At 54.4% G+C, this 24,370-nt stretch overlaps 7 protein-coding genes across 7 annotated transcripts; 2 read left to right on the forward strand and 5 right to left on the reverse strand.

The window, feature by feature from the left end:
• Positions 1-766: 766 nt before the first annotated feature.
• On the reverse strand, positions 767-2,452 carry PG985_006224 (Tricarboxylate/iron carrier; the record flags this gene model as incomplete). The annotated part of the gene is made up of 5 exons (XM_066825993.1): positions 767-1,456; positions 1,526-1,620; positions 1,687-1,820; positions 1,968-2,117; positions 2,376-2,452. 5 exons carry the CDS (start codon positions 2,450-2,452, stop codon positions 767-769), a joined length of 1,146 nt encoding a protein of 381 aa, XP_066685600.1.
• Positions 2,453-4,523: 2,071 nt separating this feature from the next.
• On the reverse strand, positions 4,524-6,674 carry PG985_006225 (uncharacterized protein; the record flags this gene model as incomplete). The annotated part of the gene is made up of 1 exon (XM_066825994.1): positions 4,524-6,674. One exon carries the CDS (start codon positions 6,672-6,674, stop codon positions 4,524-4,526), a length of 2,151 nt encoding a protein of 716 aa, XP_066685601.1.
• Positions 6,675-8,951: 2,277 nt separating this feature from the next.
• Positions 8,952-10,996, reverse strand: PG985_006226 (uncharacterized protein; the record flags this gene model as incomplete). The annotated part of the gene is made up of 5 exons (XM_066825995.1): positions 8,952-9,200; positions 9,252-9,377; positions 9,435-9,515; positions 9,576-9,753; positions 9,804-10,996. The coding sequence occupies 5 exons, from the start codon at positions 10,994-10,996 to the stop codon at positions 8,952-8,954; spliced, it is 1,827 nt and encodes a 608-aa protein (XP_066685602.1).
• A 1,552-nt stretch (positions 10,997-12,548) lies between these two features.
• PG985_006227 (uncharacterized protein) lies at positions 12,549-15,638 on the reverse strand (the record flags this gene model as incomplete). Its single annotated transcript, XM_066825996.1, has 7 exons — positions 12,549-13,337; positions 13,393-13,635; positions 13,699-14,362; positions 14,419-14,688; positions 14,744-14,821; positions 14,882-15,236; positions 15,317-15,638. The coding sequence occupies 7 exons, from the start codon at positions 15,636-15,638 to the stop codon at positions 12,549-12,551; spliced, it is 2,721 nt and encodes a 906-aa protein (XP_066685603.1).
• A 1,496-nt stretch (positions 15,639-17,134) lies between these two features.
• Positions 17,135-18,460, reverse strand: PG985_006228 (uncharacterized protein; the record flags this gene model as incomplete). Its single annotated transcript, XM_066825997.1, has 5 exons — positions 17,135-17,337; positions 17,400-17,769; positions 17,832-18,070; positions 18,191-18,264; positions 18,348-18,460. 5 exons carry the CDS (start codon positions 18,458-18,460, stop codon positions 17,135-17,137), a joined length of 999 nt encoding a protein of 332 aa, XP_066685604.1.
• Positions 18,461-19,181: 721 nt separating this feature from the next.
• Positions 19,182-22,610, forward strand: PG985_006229 (uncharacterized protein; the record flags this gene model as incomplete). Its single annotated transcript, XM_066825998.1, has 4 exons — positions 19,182-19,598; positions 19,657-20,246; positions 20,314-21,838; positions 21,906-22,610. The coding sequence occupies 4 exons, from the start codon at positions 19,182-19,184 to the stop codon at positions 22,608-22,610; spliced, it is 3,237 nt and encodes a 1,078-aa protein (XP_066685605.1).
• Positions 22,611-23,393: 783 nt separating this feature from the next.
• Positions 23,394-24,330, forward strand: PG985_006230 (casein kinase II subunit beta-2; the record flags this gene model as incomplete). The annotated part of the gene is made up of 3 exons (XM_066825999.1): positions 23,394-23,453; positions 23,531-23,776; positions 23,866-24,330. 3 exons carry the CDS (start codon positions 23,394-23,396, stop codon positions 24,328-24,330), a joined length of 771 nt encoding a protein of 256 aa, XP_066685606.1.
• Positions 24,331-24,370: the final 40 nt, after the last annotated feature.

Below are 24,370 nucleotides of genomic sequence, written 5' to 3' on the forward strand. Positions count from 1 at the left end.
AACGTCAGACGCAAGCCAGCCCCAAACAGGAGGCTGTCTGTCGTTTGATCTCGACACCCTCCGTATCAAAAAGCGGATGGGTGAGACGGGAAAACTGGATGGGGCCTCAGCTCCCAGCTCCTTCCTTTTCCTCACGGACTCTTGTTCAATTGAAACACGAGGCTTCGTTCGCCGCGCAGGTCCTGCCGGCCTTGGTAGGACGTGTGACTTGCGACAGACAAATTCTTACTTAAACTGTTTGGAAAGTAAGGCGGCGAGACGGACTCAGCTCCTCTTATCGTACGAGTGAAGTCTGTTTCCCTGGCCAGTGGTGAGTGGCCCTCATGGTTAATGGGACGCGGGTCAGAGTCGCCACTTTACTCGGGACGGAACCTGGGGCGCCCCGGGTTTAAGGGTTCAAGTGATGCGCGTTTCACCTCATCTCGAACCGGATCGACGGGTGGAAGACGGCCTTGGACGGGTCCTGTCGATCTGGGATGCGTTTACCGAAACCAAACAAACGTCCGTGGATTCAGATTGTGCTTTCCGCCCTTCGCGCTCATCACTAAAGTAGGCAAGAATGCAAGAACATGCGCCGCCGTGAAGGGGGGGAAAGAAAATTCGAATTCTACGCAAGTCTCGCAATGGAATCTCTAGAAAATCATCAGAGGAAATAGTAACTCGCAGGACCCCCGGCTCCCAACGCCACTTGATGCAGGTAGTTTGAGAATGCAGCCCACCCCTTCTCCATGGGAGAGAGGGGTTTCTGGGAAAACTCCCAATCAGATCAGATACCTCTGTTAAACACGACCATGCCTCCCTCTCCGCCCTTGCCGTGAAACTCCTCCTCGAGACTACTGGCGCTGATGCGCTGCCTCGTGGGGAAGGCGGCCAGCGCAAACGGCAGCGCAAGGTAGCTCATACCCAGAATCAGGGCCAAGTTGACAGGAGTCGTGTACCGCGGGTTCTTCTTCAGCCAGTCCGTCTTTTGCAGCCGCACGAGAACCAGCGGCGGCACGACCATGATCGGGCTGCTGTTGAGCACGCGGCTCAGCGCCGTCTCACTGACCGCCAGCGTGGCCGCCTTCTTGCTCCTTCCCAGGCTGGCAACGTCGTTCTCGGCCTTGCCCTCGGCTGCCAGCTTCGCCTTGTCCTTCTCCGACAGCACGGGGAACACGTCGATACCGGTGCGCATCTCTTCGCCGCGCATGAGGAACACATTCAGGAAACCAGCAGATGCGACAGCGGCAAAGGGGACAAGTCGGCCGAGGACTGTACGAGTGGCAGGCGATACCCGCTTGAGGCGGGGGACAATTGCGTTGAGGCCCACGGCCACGGAACAGGAGGCGCCAACAGCAAGGAAGTAGGACTGTGCGATCTTTCCGTACGAAAGAGGGGTGGATTTGTTGGCGTTGGCATTGTTGATGGCGACGTTCAAAGACTGGTTAGCGACTTGCCACCCTATCGTTCCCGCCGTCTGTCATGGAGTTGGATCGTTAGCATATCTGCTCCCTAGCTGGATCCGAAGGTATCGGTCTCTGCTTACCTGAAGACCAGGGGTCAGCATACCTGCCGTGACCACCAGGTTAGACAATGCGAAGCAGGACATGCGGAATGGCAAGAGAACTGGCTCGCCAGTATCTGTAGAGTATAAGGTCAGCGCTCAGCGCCTTGAGGGTATTGGTCGTTTTCAGTCGTTCTCCGTACCGGGATGGAGCGTGGCGTCCACAATCTTCTTTGCCTTCCACAGTTCCGGAGTCATGCTCTGGATTTCGCCTTGCTTGTATGCGACCACCAGCTTCTTCGCCTGCTCGAGGCCACTCTTGCCGGCAAGTAGGGTCCTGTAAACATCATTCCAACGGATTAGCAACACGCCTCCATAACAACGTGATAGGCCCGGGGCCTTTTCGGTAGAGTATCCAATAAGCTGTGTTCGTTGGGGCTTTCCAAATCCCTCTCTCGTGGCCTGGCAGTTCTTCCCGACTTACCTGGGATCTGTGATGCCAGCCGTCTGCTTGACACGGCCCCAGTATGTGCTGAGATCATGCTGCGACTCGGGCAGCTCGCGGTTGCCGGGGGAGAGAGGACGACATGTTGTCTTGGCCGTTCCAAATACCCGGAACTTTGTAGTGTGTCGTCTGCAAGTAAGCGCAGAGATGAAGGGGGAAATGAATTAACGAATGCGACAGACAGGCGGTCGAACAACACCCCAGGCCGGTAACGAATGCTGCGCGACTCTTTGCGACGACGTCGTGCCTCTTGACTGACTGTGTGCAAGCAAGGGCATAATTTGTTTCCCTGTGGTGGGCGGCGGGCGGCCCGAGATCGGGGACCGCGCTATCTTAAAAAAAGCCGCCCCGCTATCGCTATCGCAGATCGCGGATCACTGCACTCACTCTAGTAGCACTTGCGCCATGATCCTTGCTGGATGCCACGAGACAGGAAGGTTAAGTAACGTGCGTTGAAGAAACATTGGATGTATGTAGTCGAGACAGGAGAGACAGCATCTGCACACGTTTGCAGTTGCATCAATTTTGATGATTGACAGTCTTCTATTTTGCGCCGATTTGTTCAAACTGTCCTAGTTGTATCCCTGATCCCAAGAACGTTTCCAGTGATATTCTCTTGGCTGGCGTACAGGACTGATGCCCCTACAGTAGTTCAAACCTTCCCAGCCATGGACTATAACAAGCCGGGGCCCAGACTAGAACAAGACTATAGCGACTACTATAGCCGGGGAGGAGAGGGAAAAGGAGGGGGACACAGAGAATAAGAACATAACGGAGAGAAACGGCTCACAAACAGCAATTAGTGTAGTTTTGAACTGACGGGCCTGCTGTACTCTTGTAAAGGACCGCAGATGCGAGGACCGGCCAGGAATCATTTCTTTTCGTGTGGTGTGATGGATTATCGGGACATCTCGGTTTTATAAGGCCTCAGATCAGTTGTCCTTTGGCATCTTCTGTTCCCAAAAATAGAGAGGTATGGCGGTGAAGACGACGAGGCGCGAAAGTAAGAAGCAAGATGATGTCACTTGGTGACCCTGCCTCTCACCTGATTAACTGCGACGGCCCAACACACGAGGGAATTCCGTCGGTTCGCGGATGATGGATTAGTGGTGTTATTAACACGGGATCAACGTATTATTGCTGCCGACCTGATGGTGGTGCCTGCCACGTATGGAGGAGAAAAGCGGGCGAATCTCACCCTAAACCCGTCATTTCTCTTTCGACGGCCGATTTATGCCTGGAGGGACTTGGCAATATCACAAAGGGTACAAACGAAGATATAGATGCAAAACAGATCCGCAATAATCTATAATAACCTGTGTGACGAAAGGTGCTAACTTTGAATTTGAATAAGGAGATTCGTGGCGTTCATATCGTGATTCCTAAATCTCGTGGCATCTTCCCAACATCAAACGCTCGGTCTTCTGCTACTCCCAGCCTCCCCGCCTTCAACCTTCATGTCATCATCCTGCAGCGGCGCCCAGTCTCCACGCCGCCCACAATCGCCGATACGATGTCCTTTCTCTAGTGGTAGTAACAAAAAAAAAAAGTCTGAAACCAATACCCATCCAACACATCATCCGTCATTTCCCTATATCCAGGCCAGATAATCCCCAGGAAAGACGAGCTTCACCGCCCAACCACCATCATGCAAGTCAGTGTGTACTTGCTACATGCATGTCGTGCTCCGTTTTCCACGGCTTCCGGTCCCAACCGCAAAGCCTCCCCATGTGGAACAAACGCCCATTCGTCTCAACCCTTGTCTCGGCTCGCGGTATGATAGGTTCGATTCTCGGACAACGTTGCTTGTCGCTCGGGGGCATTATGCACCTCCGTTGATCGACCAGCTCCCACAATGATGACACCTGCAGTGGTAGTGTGAACACGCACATATATAAATACCGGGGGTCCCGTTGCGCTTTAGTGAGCGTTGTTGCTTTCTTTCTTCTGTCAACCCATTCCCCGCGGCGCCAGGATGCTGCATCCCGCTAGGTGATACAGCACCATTGCCGCATCAGGAGAATGGGTTTACGCACGTCCATAGAACTGACCCCGGTAATCGTAGAGGTCCATACAAAACTGCAGAAGTCATCATCGTAAGGATCTGGCCGAAACCAATGGAGACAACAGCCCGTCCCCGCCACCTTTTTAGTGGTCATGGTGGCGTCTGCGGCGCCCGTCTGTCACAAAATAAGTAAGATCAGTTGAGGTTGCTCAGGTACACATATGAATTTTTGATGCTGGTTGGGGTAGTTAGAAGCAAAAAGAAGCATTTTATTTTCAAGTAGGTTAGAAGCAGTCAGCACAAGACACTGGCAGACTTTCGGCTGCCGAAACTCAAGCCACGGGTTCCAACATGAACCCAGTAACAAACGCCAGCCCAAGGATGGTTTCTAGCGCCATCTTCGTCAAATGTCGTAAAGTCGTGATATATCCCGATAGCTCTTCCATCTGTAAGGGAAGCTAGTCAAGGAATGGAAAGGCGGGCAGTAAATGGTGGGTGTAGGGCTGTAGGACAAGAAGGCATGCAGCTCCTCAGTATCTCCTATCGTAGCCGACAGGAGGCGCGGGGAGAGTGGCCGAGTACGGATTCCCGTCAGAATAGCGGGGGCCGTAGTCGTCGTCGTACCGGCTCTCGCGCGGAGAAGCTGGCGAACGCCAATCGTCGTCCCTGGACCTCCCATGGTAAGACTCATTGGCCCGCTTGAGCCGCTCCATGCGTCGCTCGTGTCGTCTTTGTTTCTCTTGGTTCCATTCCTTAACCTGGTGGTTCTGCTCGCGAGCCTCTTTCATTTCGGAAATGGCTCCCTTGATACCCATGGCTGCGATGCCGACGGATGCGGCATCTTGCATGATGGCCTTGGACTTGAGTTTCTTGGCTTCCATGGGAGTGAGTCTCCCTTCCTTGACCGCCTTGTGTCTTGCATTGCGCTTCTCCATACTCGTATAGACACCATGTGCTGCGTGGATCGTTGCCACAGTGGCTAATCCCGTGGTTATCATTTGCTTACCTCTCATCTTCTTCGCTTGCTTCTCGTCATCCTCCGAGTCGCCCAGATCACTGCTCGAGACCGAGCCGGACCTGCCACCCCGTGTATGCGATCGAGACCTGCTGCGGCGTCTGGCAGTAGATCTGTCATCCTCGTAGTAGTCGTCCGGACCTCTTCCTCCCCTCATGTATCCCCTAGAGGTATAGTCGTCCTCGTAGGGGTCGACGCTCCGCCTCCGGCTCTTCCGGGATCGTGTGTCATCGTAGTCGTCCCTATCTTCAGCGGGTCCGCTTCCAAGGCCGAGCTTGGCCAGACTGCGGCGCGCACCGTCCACAACGCTTCGGCTGCGGCTACGGCGTCTGTCCCGCGAGCCAGCCCGACTGTCATAACGACTGTCGAATGAATCGACGCTACCACGGCGACCCCGGGAACGAGAATCCCGGGAACGAGAGTCATCTCCCTTGTCTAGCAGCTTTTTGGCACCCAGGGCACCGAGACCGGCAGTAGCGAGAGCTGCGAGGCCATTGCCGCCGCCACCACCGCCATCGGAGCGGGCGCGCGACCGGGATCGGCTCCGACCTGTCTTTCTGTCCTCCTCGATATCCTTCCGGGAGCCGTTCAGAACTCGGTTGCCAACAAGACCACCAATGACCGATTCGATGAGGTGGCGCTTGCTGTCCGACTCGGGGTTGTGAGCAGCGTCGATGGTGGCAGCACCAGCAGCAGCAGTGACGACGCGCTTCATCTTCTCTCCCTTCCAGCCACCAGGCTCCCGGGCAACCCGGAAAGCTTCAGCGGCGCCTGCGACGAGGGAGGCTTTGGCGGCTTTCTGCATGCGACCGGCAGCGTCATTCCTTGACTTGCCCGAGTCCATACTACCCCGGCGGCTCCTTCCCTCTGAGCGGCGGTCATCCTTGTCGCTACCTCCGCCCGTCAGGGCTTTGATGGCGCTACCCAGGCCGGCCGCAGAAAGTGCATTCTCGAGGAAGGACTTGTTGCCTTTGCGGCTCCGGACATCCTCCTCGTCGTCCGAATAGTACTCGGCAACGCGCCCGTCGCGGCCTTTGTGGACGACATAGGTCGATTTCTTCTCGTCCTTTGCGGCGTATTTGTTGTAGACGTCAGCACCTTGATAGCCGGCAAGTGCGCCAGCTGCTCCTAGCGCAGCTGTCGCAGCCAGGTTGCGGTCGACGACCTCGTGGCCCTCCTCTTGGGCCTCGCGGCGGTCCCATACCTCCTTGGCGCCAGCAGCAAGAACACCGCCCACGACGGCGGCGATAATCTTCTCCTGCTTGTTGAGGACGCGCTTGCGGGTCCGCTCCTCCTCCTCGTAGTAAACGCTTCCAGCCTTCCTGGAGCCACGGTGACCGCCTCGGGCTGCGCGGCTATCGTAGCGAGGGTCGTAGTAGTCATCATAGTAGCCTGGCTCTGCCGAGCGGGCGCGGCGGACGTCCCGCGAGCCAGAATAGCCGGGAGGCGGGAAGTCCCGTCGGACTTCCTCGATAGAGAGGTCGCTGTCCTCGCGCCCCCGTGGGACGAGGTCGGTACGGCTAGAAGGATTGACTCTCAAGTACGTCTCTTGTGTGTCGACGTAGCGTGGCTCTCTGCCATCGCGGCGTTCTTCGCGCCGCTCTTCCTGGTAGTATCGCCTGGTATGGCCCCGCGATGGGGGGTCATAGGGGTCGTAAGCCGACATGATCTACGCCTTTCTCTGCTGTTGTCTATGAGCGGGGCAGAAGACAGGCGCAAGTTGTGTGTGTATGAAGATGTAATGTGTTGAACCGTATAATCGGTCAGTCTGAGGGGTAAAGCGACAAAGTTGATGAAGAGAGTAAGCTCAGTGAGTGAGCATAGAAGGAGGTGGGTGTTGCGGTGAAGCGGGGCAGGCAGACAGGTAAGTAGGTAGCTGAGCCTGGGAGGCAATGTAATGGTGTCTCAGCAGCCAAAGCAGGGAAAACTGGATATAGTCGCTGCCTTATGACTGGGGCGGATGACGTAAAGTAGAAGAAGTGTCGCTCGCTGATGTCGAGTCGCAACAACTCGATGGGAACGTATGCTTTTGTCTCGCAGATAGTTTGCGACAAGCTTTTCTGGGTCAAACAGCGAACTGGGCAGAGAGAGAACCGAAGTGATTTCGAAGAAAATGCAACAATGGGGGGTGGGTGGGTGTTTGGATGTTTGTGTAGGGTGGGCAGGATGCTGATGAAATGTCCCTGGAGGGGAGGGGGGGCAAGACCACCTGAACTAGATTGATGCATCTACAGTCTACAGAACAGGGAAATAAAATGTCGCTAGGACAGGGACGGGTAGGAATGGGTAGCGGCAGGGCAGCAGGTTGCAGGGTCTCTCTGTGTGTGTCTGAACAGCAGACCTTGTCTCAACACCCAAGAACTATTCGTCCTTATTGGGCTGGCGCATGGGAGCCAAAAGGCACTAGGCCGACTAGCAGGCCTGGCCGCGTCCTGGAAAGATGGCTGTGGCAGAGGGTTTGGAGGGGCAGACACTGTCCGTCGTGACATGGAAGATGGCTTGAGGCTGGGCACCTACAGTATGTATGACTGACCTGCCATTGACCCAATGACATTGCCCAGCGGGGGGTCTTGTTTGCTGCAGAACATTCTTTTCAAGTAAGATGTATGGAGTAGTCTCCGTATATGCGGAGCATGTATCTCGCTGGGAGGCTGGCCATCACCACGAGGCTCTCTCTGCTGTCAATTGCACTGTTTGCCCGCCGTTATGCTTGTTCATCGTTCTACATGCGCCCGACCGATGGGGGATGCGCGAGGCCGTCTATCAAACTCTATCCAGGATCGAGCGTATTGTCAAACATGCAAACAAAACTCGGGTTCCAGAGGACGAGGCCGCTTTGTTCTCGTTCGTTCGTTCGTTCCTTCGTTGGTTGGTTTGCCCGCCCGCTAGATGACGTACGTCGTGCCCGGTGGCAGTGCTGCGTCAACCGATGGGGAGGCTGGGCAGACTTCTCTCGTACAGCACACCTTGCAGGTAGTAGCCCTTTCTAGACTCACCTAGAGCGACTAATCACATTACTCTCGAAGTAACTAAATGAGGCAAAACGGAGATGGCCGGAGGCGGTGCGACGATTCTCTTGAGCTTTCAGTGCCTGACCAACTGACCTACTGTTTGGCGAAGAACTACAGTCAAGCCAAGCCCCAAGGTTCCCCCCGCCTCCGCCGCCCGAAGGCTGGAAGGTTTCTCGAAGCCCCATTGATCTCAGGCCCATGTTCAACGGATGATGTCATGCTATAACATGACAGGCTTAATCACTAACATGCCTCTCGACTCATTCGGGCAATTGACTTCTCCATCTATCGTGCACGCTCATTCACTTGGAACCGTCTGTTCAGAGGTGACTGACTGTCTTATTGATAAGCGTGTCGAGAAGCAACATTGAAGGTATAGATAGAGGCTGGGCCATGGTATACAATATACACATACATACCACGACATGGTGTCCAGCACAGCTCAAACGTGATCCCTGAATTGGAACATTGCGGGGTACTATCAACTGATCACTCACCGTTGAAAGAGCTCAACGCTTCCCGTCTAGGATCACAGCTGAGGTGAGGGGTGTTATATTATCTTCGATAGATACAGCTTCTTTCTACCCTTTGCGCAAACATTTATTATGCTAGACAATTTCCAGAAACGAACAACAGCAGTCCGCAACTCCGTCCCATGATCGCTGTAGTGAAAAAACTCCAACCCCCCTTATTTTCCAATTTTTTATATAGCGTCAACCTCACATATTCGTACTTCTCAACAGCCCGGCACTCCATCTTCTATATACCCAAGGTAATATACTCTAGTGCCTCCCTAGGGCCAATCCCCAATAACCTACCTCGTTCTCGACTCATCTTACAGGGCTACACCCAAACAACGGCTGGATATCAATAAAACCGACTGCGGCCTCAACATGCCCCGGCCTACAGGACATTTTCATCCTGGGGGACTTTTAGCTTTCCCCATTGGCCAGGCGATTGTTCATGAAGAGATCAAATGTCTCAAGGTATAGCTCGCTAGAGCTTGTCGTCGCCATGATATGGGGATTCCGCTCTAGAGCTTCCACCCACATGTGCCACCGTGTCCCCGGCATAGGATCGCTCCAATGCCGATGCTGGCTGAGCATACGCGGCAAGCGTAGGACGAAGGGTGCAAAGTGAATGTCGACCAAGCAGAGATCGGCACCGAGGAAATACGGCCCCTATATAACGTAAGCATTTGCAAGTGAGAGGACTCCTGGCTACATCCGTACCCTCTCGTCAGCGGCCTGCACCAGCGCCCTGATCTCGATCTGCAAGCGGTCTATGCCTTCAGACTGCTTAGATGTATCCGTCGCTCGGAGAAGGTTGAAGTACGAAGGGACGATCTTGCCATTGATCTGGATGATGTTAGATCGTTGAAACTGGGGGACAGGCTCTCCAATGTATTAACTCACATAGTCTATCCACAACCTACAATTTGCCTTCAGTCGTGGATCTGTCGGAAGGAGAGGCACATGGCAGTCACGGTCCTCGAGCTGTATTGTAATCATCAGGTACAGGACATTTCAACCACCTTCCCTGGGACATGAACTTACATATTCAAGAATAACAGCACTCTCACCACTGGCCCAGTCACCTTCGCGTATAGCAGGAACCATGCCACGGGGATTTGCCTCCAACAAGTGAGTAGGTCGCTTGAACGGGTCAGTCTCAAAATACTGGTATTGCATTCCTTTGACCTCCAGAGCAATCCAGACTCTTTGCGAAAAGGGGCTACGCAACCAGTCAGCCCAATGCAATCAACAGCATATCATCAAACGTACCAAAAACACGCAGCATAGAGCTTTAGCTCGTGGTCCTTTGAATGCTTTTTGGCCGTCAACTGGGCCGCACCAGTGGCCTTCCTCTGCGTAGGCTTCTGGATTTTCTTGGCCTCCTTCTCCTGCGCTTGCATGAAACGCTGCACGGTAGACTTCTTGATCTCGTCGCTTTTTGCCAATGAATGCTTATGAGGGCCGGCCACACCATCTTGTTTGCCATTGCCTCCATTTCCATTGACCCTTTGGATCGTCCAGAACTTGTCGCCTACCAGAGGGGCCTGGGTTCCGTCAATAGTCATGCCGTCGTCAAGCTGTATGGTGGCACCAGCAAAGTACTCGGTGATTTTGATCTTGACGTCGCATAGATCTCTCTCGCGCGCATTGCGCTTCCTCTTCTTCTTGGACGGATCATCCGACTTGGGCGTGCCTGGCGGCCGCCCTTTCATGCGGCAATCCCAGTAGTGTGATATAAAGGGTTTGCGCTTATACTTCTGCGTCGACCGATGGGAATAAACATTATCAATGTGAGGGAAATACGTCTCGAATTCATCGTTGGTCAAAATGATCATATCGTCCACGTGGAACAGTTTCTCCCGCCACATCTCAAGATTCGGCGGATCGGGCACGATTCGATTGACCAGCTGACCGTGGGGTCGGTTTTCTAGGTTCTCGGGGGTCTGCGAAGAGGACGAAGCGATCCCTGGCCCAAGATAGTCCTCCTCTTGTTGTAGTTGGGCAATAAGGCCCGGAGTCAGGAGATTGAAGGGGCCCTGGCTGACATGGATGCCATGGTTTGTTGGCGGGGGTTGACTCGAAGGCGGTAGTGGCGGAGGTGGTGGTGGAGGAGGGGGGGCAACCGTGACAGGCACGGGAGAGGCACTCAGCGCATGGTGATGCTGCTGGTGAAGTTGCTGCGGCGGGGGTGGCGGGGGCTGCTGTTGCTGCGGGCCACGTTGGAGGATGGGCACAGTAGTTGCTGTCTGTAGACGCTGGAGATGCGCATGGGGGTGGCCATGGTCGAGGTAGAAGGACGGATCGGGACCGTCTAGTACGAGGCCTATATCGGTGTTCGATGGTAGAGTCGGCAAGGGGAAGTGCGGCGGTGGCGGCTCGTTGGGCGGTTGCGGGGGTGGGGAAGCGCCATGGTGGTGGTGTTGGTGGTGGTGATGGGCGATGTGCGCATGTTGGTGCTGCATGGGCGGCCCATGATAGTGTTGCTGTTGCTGCTGCTGCTGCTGTTGCTGTTGCTGTTGCTGTTGCTGTTGCTGTTGCTGTTGCTGTTGCTGTTGCTGCTGCTGTTGTGGCTGTTGTTGTTGTTGCTGATGGTGATGATGATGCTGATGGGGTTCGAGATCAGGCAGTCCATGATGGAGCGAGTGGGCGACAAGAGGATGCGGGGTTGCGAAAGTGGTTGACGAAGGGTCCATATCCATATTGCAAGCTCAAGAGACAACTATTGCGCTGATCCTACTGCTGATAACCGCTGTTTACACCATCTCGCAGCGGAGGGCGAGCTGTCGACACCAGTCCATTCTTCCTTGATTATGCAGCAGTGAGTTCTTGTCTGGGTTGTTTTTTTGCCGAGAGTACACGCAGAGAGAAGAGGTGGATGGATATAGTATTGCTGGGCACCTAGCGGCCAAGATGTGACAAAATAGAAGCTTCAGATTATAGGATTGAGTATTAAGAGGTATGTAAAGTGGTAGGAAGCTAGCAGAAGGTGAGCGCGGGGCCGACGATGTCAGTATACCGAGGCGATCCAGGGGGGGAGGGGACGGCCTGGAGAACTCTCGCGAGAACAACAAATGCGACTCTCCTGGGTATCGCGAAAAAGAAAGCCCCGCGTGATGCGTAGGGTATGTGGTGTAGTAGCGTAGCGTAGCGCAGCCTGTGAGCCTGTGTGGGTGAAATAGTACATATTGGGGAAACAAATCCGATAGCGCACTTGCATTTGGGCGCCGATCCCTGCAAGGATTATTGGGCAAGACAGGTCTTGACAAGTCAATCGTAGCGGCTCTCTGGCGTGTCGGGATTTTGGACGAGGGAGGGCCCGGAGGAGGGGGCCAAGGGGCCCAGTCCCGGCCTTATCGATAGGCGCCCAGCAGCCCAGGACAGCCTAGGACGGCCCAGGACAGCCCAGTAGCCCGGCCAAAGGCGGCTCCTCGTAAGATCGCCCGCGAATCACACAGGCCTGTTGCCTGCCCGAGCTGGGGACTCCACGGTGAGCGAGCCAGAACCTAGAACCCTGAAGATCTCGGTTGACCCCCACGGCCACGGCCTGCATCCATGTCTCGGTCGCAACATGGCAGGTACCGCATACTACGATACAATATGTACGGCCTTTGCTGCCTCCCGCTCAACCGGCGTGAACAGCTGCAAGACAGGGGGCGTGTACTTAGGTGCAACAATATGCATGTGCGACACCTCATCTCGGGCGTCGACGTAGAGTGGGTATCAATGCCTTATTCCGGGGCTTATCCATACATGATATAATCTACAACGTACCGCCAGCAAGCCAAAGTGTCTTCGAGCCGCCAATTCGCGTATCCCAGCTCCCAAATCCCCTGAAAACTCCAGTCGCTATACCCAGGCCATACACAGTATGTATCTCATCCACTAATAACAGAACGAGAGAGAGAGAGGGTGCTAGATTGCGCCGTATACCAAAATTCCAAACCTCCTTGCCCAGCAACGCTCATCTAGGTAGGGGCTAGACATATGTGTAGATAACATCCACGTACATCTTCTCTAGGTCCCGCTGTCCCATCCCAAGTCCATAGCATCCATCGGTGGCATATTCATCAGATTTCGAAGGACACCCTCCGCCACAGGTGTCATCTCTGGCGGGTCCTGTGCTTGGTCCCAGCCATTTGGCATCGTGAAGTCGTTGCCCGTCATTTCCGGGATAATGAATCCACGACCCGGCGTCATCCCCGGCTCGGCTCCCGTCAAGTCGAATCCGCTTGACGCCGAGAAAAAGGCCGTAGCAGCGGCGTCCATTTCGGACTGTGTCCCCATCCGGTCCCGAGGGCTAGCGTCGAAAGAAGTCCTGCCAGAGCCCGTCACATGCGCCGAGCTACTATTAGGCTGCTCGGAGGCGCCACTTGAATTGGGCGTCGGCCGGCTTGACAAGCTGTCTGTATGAGGCGAGGCCGACATTTCATGCGAACTGGTATTCTGGCTTCCAGCGAACCCGTTTGTCTTCAAAGGACTGCCGCCCATGGTGTATCCAGCATGAAGGGACATTCCCGGCAATGTTATATCTTCATTATTGCGCCTTCCTGAGCCCGGTCCTCGGCTCGGCATTGAATCCCATGGTGACATATCATAGGCATCGTTGGTTCTCCCACTTGTTGCTGCGTTCTGGCCCTCTGGATCAACAACTCCTATTTGACACGAAGAGCCCCCAGAGTCACCTTTAGCACCAGGAAAGCTGGGATCGGCGTTGTATGGGTTCGATCTCATGCCGGATTTCTCAAACTGTTGGTTTATCCGCGCATGGTCCTTCAGCTTGGCTTTTACTTGAGATGTCATAGGCTAATTCAGGTCAGTTAACTGCCCATAACAATTCACCCCTTTTCTCCCCACGTACCGAGTCGCTGGCCCGAGGGAAGGCAGATTTTAGCATTGGTATTCTTGCGCCAAGTGCTTCCAAGTCGACGTCAAGCTGCACAAGGAAAGACTCGGTCAAAGGATTCTTGCGTTTGAGTGCGTTCATAGCAGCCAGGAGGAATCTCAACGAGTCCGCTACCTGACTATCGTCTGGTCGGCTCTTCAAATACTGAACAAACACACGGGCAGCAACGTATAGACAAAACGAGAGGAACGGGTTCATCTGTGAAGTGGTTGTCAATGGATGCCCATTTCAGTCTGATCATGCTCCTCTGGGGGCACTTACCACAGAAAGGTCCATATGGGAGACCATTCTCATGATGCTTGCAATCTCATTTGCGGCCGTGATGCACCGCACCTTGCTTTCGGAGCTTACCGACGTCGGCAGTTTGTGTTTGTCTGCTTTGAAAATGGCTGCTTGGTGCAGGCATATTGTCGAAGTGTGAATGTTCATGTTAGTAAATATGATATTGGGGTTGCTAAGCCCTGTCGGGAGCTTGAGCGAGTTGGGGAGGCACAAGGATGTATTCAGGAGAATATTATCCATGTTCCTATGCCGTTTCCAAAATTCGCCATTATGGTCGTGGTCACGATCGTTGGGATCAGGCCGGTGCAGATGGACCAGGTTCCGGCCAAAGAGACTAGCCATGAGAACAACACTGGAAAACGGCTGGAGCTTTGCCGCCCCGGCCGGTGTCATGGACTCGGTCAGGGTCGACGTCTTTTCGGGGCGGCTCATTTCGAATGCATCCTCTGAAGCAGGCAGATCTGTCATGATGTCCCTTTCATCGAAGGTCATGGGCCACCCGGTACCGATGCTGGCATAACGATCTTGGCAGAAGGCCATCCAGAACGTTCTTCGCCTCTCCTCCCTTTCGGTCCAATCTCGAGGAGGTGGCAGACACTGTTTGACATCTAAGCCTGAACCATCCAGTCGATGTAACCCGATCCTTGAAGGGTGTTAGCTCCAGTGCCTGTCAGTCTCAAGGGGGGGCTGAATACGCACATCTGACTTAGCCGCGCAGCAGATCCGGTGCTCATCCAAGCCCTGGGGAAATACATCATCTTGAATTCGTATGAAGCGAGTAAGATGTGGGTCTGCGCATGAGCGACTGAGATCATGTGTTCACCGTAGCCTTTGATGTAGTCGGCTTCGACGTATTTCCGAGCTCTTTGATAGAACAAGTCCATCATGCCCGCATACTTCTCGGCCACGGAACATGCCAAAGTCCACATTGCGTATCGCAGCGCGACAGGGGGGCGTTGGTTCGGAGCTCTAGCACAAGGTTAGACACCCACAGCAGTCGCTGGGCGCTCACGCAAAGACTCACAAGTTCATTGCTGCCAGATATCTATACTTATGCATCATGGGCAAAGACGGGTGGACTTTGTCGAAGTAGATTTGATGCCTGGAAACCCCATGTCAGAAGGGGTCAAGGATCACTCCAAGCTCGCCTTGGTATACTTACAGCTCATCTATGGTTTCTTGCGGTGGAAGAGGTTCCTCTAACCCAAGCCCAATCATTTCCCAAGTAAAACTTGGGTCCAGGTTCATCCCCATGGGCATTGCGGTGTTGAAATTGAAGTCGTCGCCAGTCCCGGGCTGTGGGGAATCGCCGTTGAAGTGCCACCGGTCCATGTCATTGTCACTGGCAATCGCAATGGTTGGGTTCCCTATATTGAGGTTTGCCGATGTGACAGGGGGCTGAATCCGGGGCTCGACGGGGTTGGAGGACGTTTTTGAAGACTCCTTGGGCGCAGCGGCGGTGTTACTGGGACTGGCCGACGACGAGTCAGGCGTGTGCAGCAGCGATTCGACCATTTCTAGATTTGTAGCAGTATATGGTTAACATGGCATCCGCCAACAACGACCGTATCTAGGATGCCGGACGGGCGTCGCTCACTTAGCCGCTCTTCTAAGGCTTTCACGTAGCCTCTCTTCGGGCCACTCTTCCTCCGCACCTCATCATAGGCGCATGTATGTCCCAGGCGTGTACAGGTGCTACAGCTCGGCTTGACTCCGTCGCATTTCAGCTTTCGTTTGCGGCATATCATGCAGGCCAGTCTTTTTGGCTTGGGGACACTCAGGTTGGCGGTCGTTGTGCCGGTCGGTTGAGCAGTATTATCGCCATTGCCTTCCGTGGCAGGGCTCTGGTCGCTCCCGTTACCCTCTTCGTCCCTGGACGCCGACCGATCAAGCGAATCGGTAGGTATGGATGAAGCCATGGCTACTGTCTGCGCGCTTTCCCAGAGCGCGGGCGTCGTATGCCCAAAAGTGCGACAGACCAGCTGCTGGGTTGATCGGTGAATACGTGGGCTGACAAATGTTCCGCCACTGGGGTCGTTGTCGGCCTTCAATCGAGGCGACTTAGTCTCGGTGTCACTTGGTCGTCTGGAGGGCAACGCGGAGCCCCGTGGTTCCTGAGAAACGTCTTTGAGATATCGCGTAATAGAGTCAATATCTTTCACTAATGACAGTCGTTAGTACGTTCGGAAGAACGTGGTGCTGAACACTTCGTTCTTCCGAAGCTGACTGCTATCGTAGAGGGCACAGTAATACGCAAGGGGCTTTAGCGCAGGATAGCAGACCCAGTTAGTTGGTCCCTAGTAGATGGGGTTCGGGGCAGTTAGGGGAGACAGGCATGCGTGATAGCGGGGTTTTGGGGGGATGGTAGTAGGGCTGAAGCTGAAGTTGGCCCAGAGGCAGTCGGAAGCTGAAATTTGAGTCGAACCTAACCCGAACTCTCGGGGCATTACAAAACTCAGAACTCAATCATAATGGTATGTCAAGTATGTATGTAAGGTTACGTATATGCGTTGATAATATATACGAGAGTCTAGTATAGGGATGCGAGGCAGCAGCAGCAGCAGCATCAATTGATGCGAATGTACGAATCATCAATGTATGGATTCCGACTGTCTGCAGGCTAGGTTCATGTTGCCAGGATATGATAAGTATGTAGCAGGCAGCGACCATCTAGGCTGGCCAGGAAGTACGTGGCATCAACACCCTCAATCACCACATGAAGATACCTCAATTGGAGCTAGAACGTGATGCTGCTAATGAATAGCAGGGGCCATCAATTATGAATTGAGCCTTGTTCACGGAAATAGATCCGAGATGATGTACATACATGTATAATATCGTAGCATAATGTCTGGACCAAAGAACTGCACCTGCGAGACCCGCAAACCTCATCTCAAGGCTTGCTGGCCAAGTTGCACACATTCAAACCACTACACAGGGCTGCTGGAACTTCTAGGCAGCCTCTCATTACCTCAGCAACCAAACTACCCGGAGACTTCGAAGTATCATGCATTGGAAGGATCAAGACTCGGCTTGAAGTTACCCCGCGCTGACAGGCATCAAGCCCCTTATGCGTTCTAGCTATGGGTTTGTTTGCTCCCCTATCCTATAGGGTCTACTATAATAAATGCCCTTATAACGACGAAGAATCTAAAGAGGCCATGCCCTCATCACTCATATTACTCGCTTTCATCCAGAGTTTTTCCGGGATTGGTGTTATCTTATCATCACCAAAGCGCAGCCTTGTGCGTACTGTGAGTGGCAGTATCGCTCTGTTCGAAACATGATCGAAGCAGTACTCCTATCCGAAAGGGTGGTGGTGGTACCGCACCTTGAGACCGCGTATGCGTATCTGGCAGTCCATCTATATATACCAGAGACACCGTGTGGTTCGGTGCCGGGATGAATACATCTCTTATTTCGCCCCTGCACTGATGATGCGAAGGATACCGAGGTCGCTGTAGGCGAGAGCATACCTATTTGGGGCCCAGGCAACGACTGGACACGGCGAGGCAGTCTTGAATGTGAACAAGTGCTCGCCTGTCTCCGCATATGTGAACTCTAGCCCATTGCCTTCGTCACTTCCACCGACGATGTAGTTGCCATCAAAGGAGAAGCCTGTTTACATGGTGAGTAACAGAACCGACTATGAGAGGTACGACTCGACGAGAGAGACTTACTGATTGTTCGAACAGGACCAACCATCTTAGTGATAGTCCTTTCGCAATTCCACTCGTCCGTATCCCACAGGGAGATGAGCGAATCTGTCCCTCCTGTCGCCAAACACCGGTTGAAAGGGTGTAACTCTGCAGAGATGCATGAGGATGTATGCCCACTCAGCATAAATTCTGCCTCGGCCTCGGGCTTGTAGTCGTAGCGGAATGCTGGTTCAAAACTTGGGAAATCGAGGATCCTAATGCGGCCTTCGCCAGTGGTAGCATATATCCTCTTTCCGCTCCAACAGAACACTACCTGGTTGGTCGGTATGCTCTGCTGGTGGGAAGAAACTGGCGTGCTTTTCGTTGGGGAGAGCACGAACAGGTTGTCCGCCTGGCGATGTTTGTTGTTAGCTCGACATGGCCCGACGTTGGTGAAGGCGGGCTCGCATTTACCTTGTTGCCCACAATAAGGTGTTCGCCATCAGGTGCCCAAGCCAGGGTGAAGGCCTCGCCGAGCCCCTTTACTTCATTTACGAGGGCCTTAGTCTTGACATCCCAAAACTTGACCGTACCGTCACTGCTGACGCTGCAGAGTTCAAGCTCCTTGACAGGGTTGAAGGCTACCTTTTCGATAGAGGCAGTATGACCCTTCAGCTCAGTCGACTGCCGCACATTGGGCTTGTCAACATTCCCTAAGGTTCAGTTGCCAAATTAGCTGCCTGTAGGTTTTGATGTGTCCCAGTAGGACAAACGGCGAGCGTGATGACGAATCATCAACAAACAGCCGTACATTGACGACATAAGAAACGTACAAACGCGGAGGGTCTTGTCGGCACATCCTGTCGCAACCCAAGTACCCAGAGGATTCCATGCTATGGAACGCAAGCTGTAGGTTCCATGTCAGTATTTAAGACGGGCCCGGCATCTGCCCACAGGGGGTGTGTAAAATTGCGAGTAGCAAGAACGTACTTGTGAAGGCCTCTGGCCGCATTGGTATCGTTGTAGGTTGTGGGTTTCAGATTCGGAAAGACCGACTTGAACTTCTCGGGCGGAACAGATACCTTGGGCTGTATGCGCGCCATATTTGGTGAATGTCCGGCGCGTGAGAGATGGATGAGATGGCTTCCAGTGCAGTAGTTCTGCCGCGTCCACGCGACTTGAGGTATCCAGGTTCCCCACCACTACCGGAGCATGCCTGACTTCTACAAGGACGTTTGGGAGTTTGTAGCGCTGGCGAATGGCATCAATTTCTTCTTCTCGTGCAAGGAATTGCCAGTCTTTCCTGCTCGATGCTTCTGATTTCTGAAAGCATCAATCGCATCTGATGCAAACTGTTAGGTAAATACATAACCTGGCATAATCACAAGCTGAAGCTCGGGCGCGAAGGCGATATGTGGGGTGTGGTGTATTCAATTACCAGGCATTTGCTGGATATCACTTTACCAGGTGTACTTGGAGTACTGATTGGGTAATTGAAAGCTCCCGTCCACCTAAGAAGAGGTACCTAAGCTCCAGTGGCAGGCGTACCTTATGTACAGTGGGCTGCAGCGGACTGCACTGCAGCTAGGTACAGCCCACGTCCATAGCGGTCTACCTACAACATTACATACCTCGACTCTGGGGCCTCGTTCCGATCTGCCATTGCCAGTCTATACAAATTCCTCTGTGCCATGCTGATATCGCCTCAACACAATTGAAATGTACTAGTGAGCTGCAGACCGCTAGCCTCCTGCTTCATACCTCCGCGATAATCTGGTTGGCATGCGGCAACGCTGATGCGGCCCCAATTGGCTTTCAGAAGCCATGTACTGGCCCGTAGGAACGCCTCGGATCTATGCAACAAGCACCAACCCAGCTCCGGCGCATTCGAACGTCCTCCTCTCGCACGATGGCCTCGACCCGGTCGTCAACTCGGATAGTCGCTCCCTACTGAGTGTAGACTCGGCTCTTTCCAAACCCACCGACGACGGGAGCCAGAGCGATGCGACGTCCGACGCACCTGCTTCTATAAACCAGCCTCCCCCGACACCCTTTACCCCAAGGACACCCGCCGTCAACTCGGTCGAGCACGACGTCTTCCATGAATCTTCGGCCCCTTATTCCCAGGATGCGTCTCTGTCCATCCCGTCGGGCGAGCCGGTGCTTGCGTTGAGGGTGTCAAAGACCGGTCATCTGTTCGCCGTCATAACCGAAACGACTATAACAATGTGGCAGACCAAGGTAGGCATTGGCTCTTGAAAGACAATACGCTTCGTCAGGCTGACTCGCCCTGCTCCAGCCGACTGTTATTCTCGCTGTGGTTGTACGCTCTGCGGCCTCGTTGAGGTCCTATGGCACCAATGTGGCCATCTTGTTGCGCCCCGACTCGGCCATATTCGTTGTGCGCACCAGTTCCGACTTCCTCATCACGTACTCGCTGGCAACTGATACCGAGTCCCGCATCCTGAAACCGCACTTCGCCGACCACACCAATATTGTCAGGCGGCGCCAGAGCCACTTTGGAGGTCCGGGCAATTCCGCCCCTGATCAGATCTTATTGGGGCCCGGCGAGGGAGCAGGTGTCCGCGACATGAGTGTACGCTTCAGGAGAGTCATCAAAGTGGATGCCGGCATTGAGTGCGCAATAGCTCTCGAGGATGAGCTGGTAGTCGCGACGAGAAAACCTGCGGCCGTCCAGTGTATACGCTGGACCCCAGACAAGACGGGAAACCAAACTAGCACCGAGATTCTTAGTCGTATGACTTGGGTCGAGAAGAAGACCTCCGTCAAAGAGATAACGCATGACCGACCAATGAATCTCTCCACGTGGGTAACCAGCGACGGCAGAGCTTATGCTGTACAGCGCAACAACGCGGCGCAGGCGTCTCAGTCAAAAGACAATGGCGAGGTGGATCCAAAGAAACTATTCAAGGGCTATTGCTTCCATACACCACAGGGGGGAGGCCGATGGCGCGGTCAAGGCCATTATCAACGCCAGATTCTCGCTCATTGCCGTCGGGTGTGTTGACGGGAGCATTCGCGTCTATTCAGTAAGAGACTACGCCGGTAACATACCAGCCTCTCACGTCCACAATAACCCCGTGTCGACCAGAACATCAGGTAGCTTAACAGTCCTAAGCTATACCCCAGACGGATACTGCCTATTTGCAGGCTACGAAAACGGCTGGGCATGCTGGAGTGTGTTTGGAAAACCCACCAGCCAGAGTTTTGGTGCCATTCCGTCTGTGACATCCGCTAACAACGAGGAGTGGCTGAATGGGGTCACCGACGCCTCGTGGATTGGAGGTGCTTGTGAAATGCTTCTGGTTAGTCGACGAAGCGACTCTATATGGCTGCTGGAGATGGCCAGAAGCGCAGTGACCGGTTGTTATAGCCCTCCCAATCTATTCCGGACTGTTCTGCAGACATCTTCTAGTGTTATGGTTTACAGGGGCTACGACCTCCCGGATCTGACTAGTATATCTGCTGAGCCGTTTCTATGGCACACGGCGCGAGTGCCCGAGAACTACCTATTGAATCAGTGGCCAATCAAGTGCACAGTGGTCTCGTCTGATGGTCGATATGTAGCCGTGGCGGGTCGGCGTGGCCTAGCACATTACAGTATCAACAGCGGCAGGTGGAAGACCTTCTCCAACGAGGCAGCGGAGAATGAGTTCCAGGTAAGGGGCGGGATGTGCTGGTATCAGCACATCCTCGTTGCCGCCGTCGAGGCCAACAACCGGTCGTACGAGCTGCGTCTTTACTCGAGAGAGGCGGCACTGGAGAGCTCCACCGTCATGTTCACGCAAAAGATGCCGGCTCCCATCGTCCTGATCACACCTTCAGGCGAAGACTCTCTTCTGGTCTACACTTATGACAACCAACTCTATCATTTCGTGTTTGCCCCAGTCGGCGGTGCGGTCCGTCCTATACAAGTCGGGCAGATTGCCTTCCACGGAATTGTCCGATCTCCGGCCAGGGTCCGGGGCCTCAGTTGGATCCTACCCGAGACCCAGCTCTTAGACGGAGACCCTTCGCAAGACGTGTCCGTAGCGTCGGTGCTATTTCTAGTCGATGGCAAGCTTGTCCTGCTTCAGCCGTCACTCAACAACGACGGCCATCTCAAATACGACATGCGTGTGATATCGCAAAGCGTCGAATACTACATCAGCATGAAAGATCAGATGGCCGTCCATCTGCTGAACCATGCCAGCACACATTTTCCGGCGGAGACGGAAGACGGCGGGCTTCGCAACTCGTTATGGGTGTTTGAGGGGAACGAACTGAAGGTCTGGCCAGAAGTGCAAGAAGTGTTGCGGGCAGCCACCGACGCTACACAAGACCTCCCACCCACCGTGTCGATGCCAATGGATTTCTATCCTCTATCTACGTTGCTCTCGAAGGGCATCGTGCTCGGGGTCGAGCCTGATCTGGTGCAGAGAAGAGACGTGAACTTCTCATACTTCCGCTTCTCCATCCGGGTAAGTCGCGTGTGGCCTTTACCCAATCTCGCAGTGTTGTGTTGTGCTGCGTTGCTGACATATGTAGACTCACCTCTTCCTCCCCGAAATACTGCGCTTCCAACTCGCCGGCAAGAACTTGACGGCAGCTCTCAAGCTGGCGCGAGCCTACCAGGACTTGGAATACTTTGCCCACGCGCTCGAGATATTGCTGCATCACGTGCTTGACGAGGAGGTCGATTCGGCACCAGCACCCGACGCGGCAGTGCTACCGCGTGTTCTGTCGTTGCTCTCGCATTTCCGACAATATCACGACATTGTGGTTCAGTGCACACGCAAGACGGAGGTGCGGTCGTGGCGGACGCTGTTCGCTTACCTTCCGCCGCCACAAGAACTGTTCGAGGAATCACTACAGCAAGGGTCGCTCAAGACGGCAGGCGGCTACCTCCTGATTCTGCACACGTTCGACGAGCTGGCAGCGGCGTCGGAGCAGTCGGTGCGGCTGTTCTCTCGGGCGATCCGGGAAGAGGACTGGGAGCTCTGCAAGGAGCTGGCCCGGTTCCTGGCCGCGCTGGACGAGAGCGGAGAGACGCTGCGGGAGGCGATGAACCTGGTGAACATGAGAGTCCGGGCAAACAGCGAGGACATGGACATCATGACGAGACTAGAAGTGCCCACGCACAGGCTCACCCTCAACGGCAGCAGCGTGGACTCTCGACGGGATTCGGGCTCCGACATGCAGTCGACGAGCGATGCGAGTGGGAGCAGCATAGGAACAGCGAGTAATTCGTAATGAATCAATAGAAATGTTCGTCTAGTTAAATATGTCATTCAACCAACGACTAATTACCTTGTAATTAACATTGTGTAGGTTGGGGTTGCCAGTGCTAGATCTATAAACCGATGTACTAATTAAAAAGCGGCTCCCTTTTTCCCGCCAGTTCTAGGTAGTCCCTCTGCAAAACCCCACTGAAAGCGCGCGCCCACACTGCACGCTTCCAGTAAGCAGCCCAAATCGCCCCCCGTACCGTGTCAACTTTAGGACTGCTGTAGGGATCCAGTTTCCAGAGGAGACGCCCGCCCGTGCAGAGTCCAGTCCACTGAGTCCAGTCCAGCCCGGCGATTTGCCCATCTCGACCACTCAATCAATCCGATTAATCAACCAGTCAACCACCCCGCCATTTTTCCATCTGAGTTATCCCAACTCTGCCGCCTCGCCTTGCCTCGCCTTTGCGCTCGCCCTTGCCTTGCCTTGCCTTGCCTTGCCTTCTTCTCCGTCTCTTGTCCTCCTGGGTTGGGTTGGGTTGCCTGGCATACAAACTCCTCAAGACGGTGCCACTTTGCAGGAAAAAAACCCAGCAAAAGCCTGACCACGTTCTTATTCGGTTGTCTTTGCCTGTTACGTGATGGTTGCGCATTGGGATATCTGATACCAAAAACTCTATCCTCTCTTCCCTCTTCCCGCTTCCCGCTCCAGCTCCAGCTCCCTTCCTCCGCCTGTCGCCCAGGCATAAAATAGAAAACAGTTCTTTCCAGCAACCCATATATAAGTCGCCGGCGCTGCCCAACGCTGCCCATGATGGACGAGTTTGCATCCGAGTCTGACAGTGACTACACCAGCTACTGGCGCGACTGGGTACGTTGGCCCTGCCCTGCCCTGCCCTGCCCCTCCACCCGACTACGCGAAACCCCAATGCTAATGGCCCTCTGCAGTTCATCTCCTCGCGCGGCAACGAGTACTTCTGCGAGATCGACGAGGACTATCTGACGGACCGCTTCAACCTGACGGGCCTCAACACCGAGGTCCAGTACTATCAATATGCTCTAGACTTAATCACCGACGTCTTCGACCTCGACTGCGACGATGACATGCGAGAGACCATTGAGAAGTCGGCTCGCCACCTGTACGGCCTCATCCACGCACGTTATGTTGTTACGACTAGAGGTCTAGCCAAGATGGTATGCCACCAACGACTCCCCATCCCCCATTCCCGTCGTCCTGATTCCAAGCTCCGCATTGGTGCTAATATATGCACGCCTCCATCTAGCTCGATAAGTACAAGAAGGCCGACTTTGGCAAGTGTCCTCGCGTCTTCTGCCACTCTCACCCCTTATTACCCATGGGCCAGACCGATGTGCCCAACCAGAAACCCGTCAAGCTCTACTGCGTGCGCTGCGAGGATGTCTACAACCCCAAGTCCTCGCGCCACGCCGCCATTGACGGCGCCTACTTTGGCACCTCCTTCCACAACATCATGTTCCAGGTCTACCCGGCCCTGGTCCCGCCCAAGAGCTCCGAGCGCTACATACCCCGCGTCTACGGCTTCCGCGTCCACTCGTCGGCCGCCCTGATCCGCTGGCAGAACATCCAACGGACCGATATGCTGCGGCGGTTACGGAAGCTCGAGGTTGAGAGCGGGTTCAAGGGCGACCAGGGCGACGAAGACCTCGACGACGAGGACGAGGACGAGGACGACATCGATGTCGAGGGTGACACCAACGTCGTCGGTTAGGATCACGCTCGGCGTAGGAGGAAGAGAAACCGCGACGACG

Source organism: Apiospora marii, assembly GCF_038362585.1.
Source record: "Apiospora marii strain CBS 49790 chromosome Unknown utg000004l_segment0_segment0, whole genome shotgun sequence".
NCBI lineage: Eukaryota > Fungi > Ascomycota > Sordariomycetes > Amphisphaeriales > Apiosporaceae > Apiospora > Apiospora marii.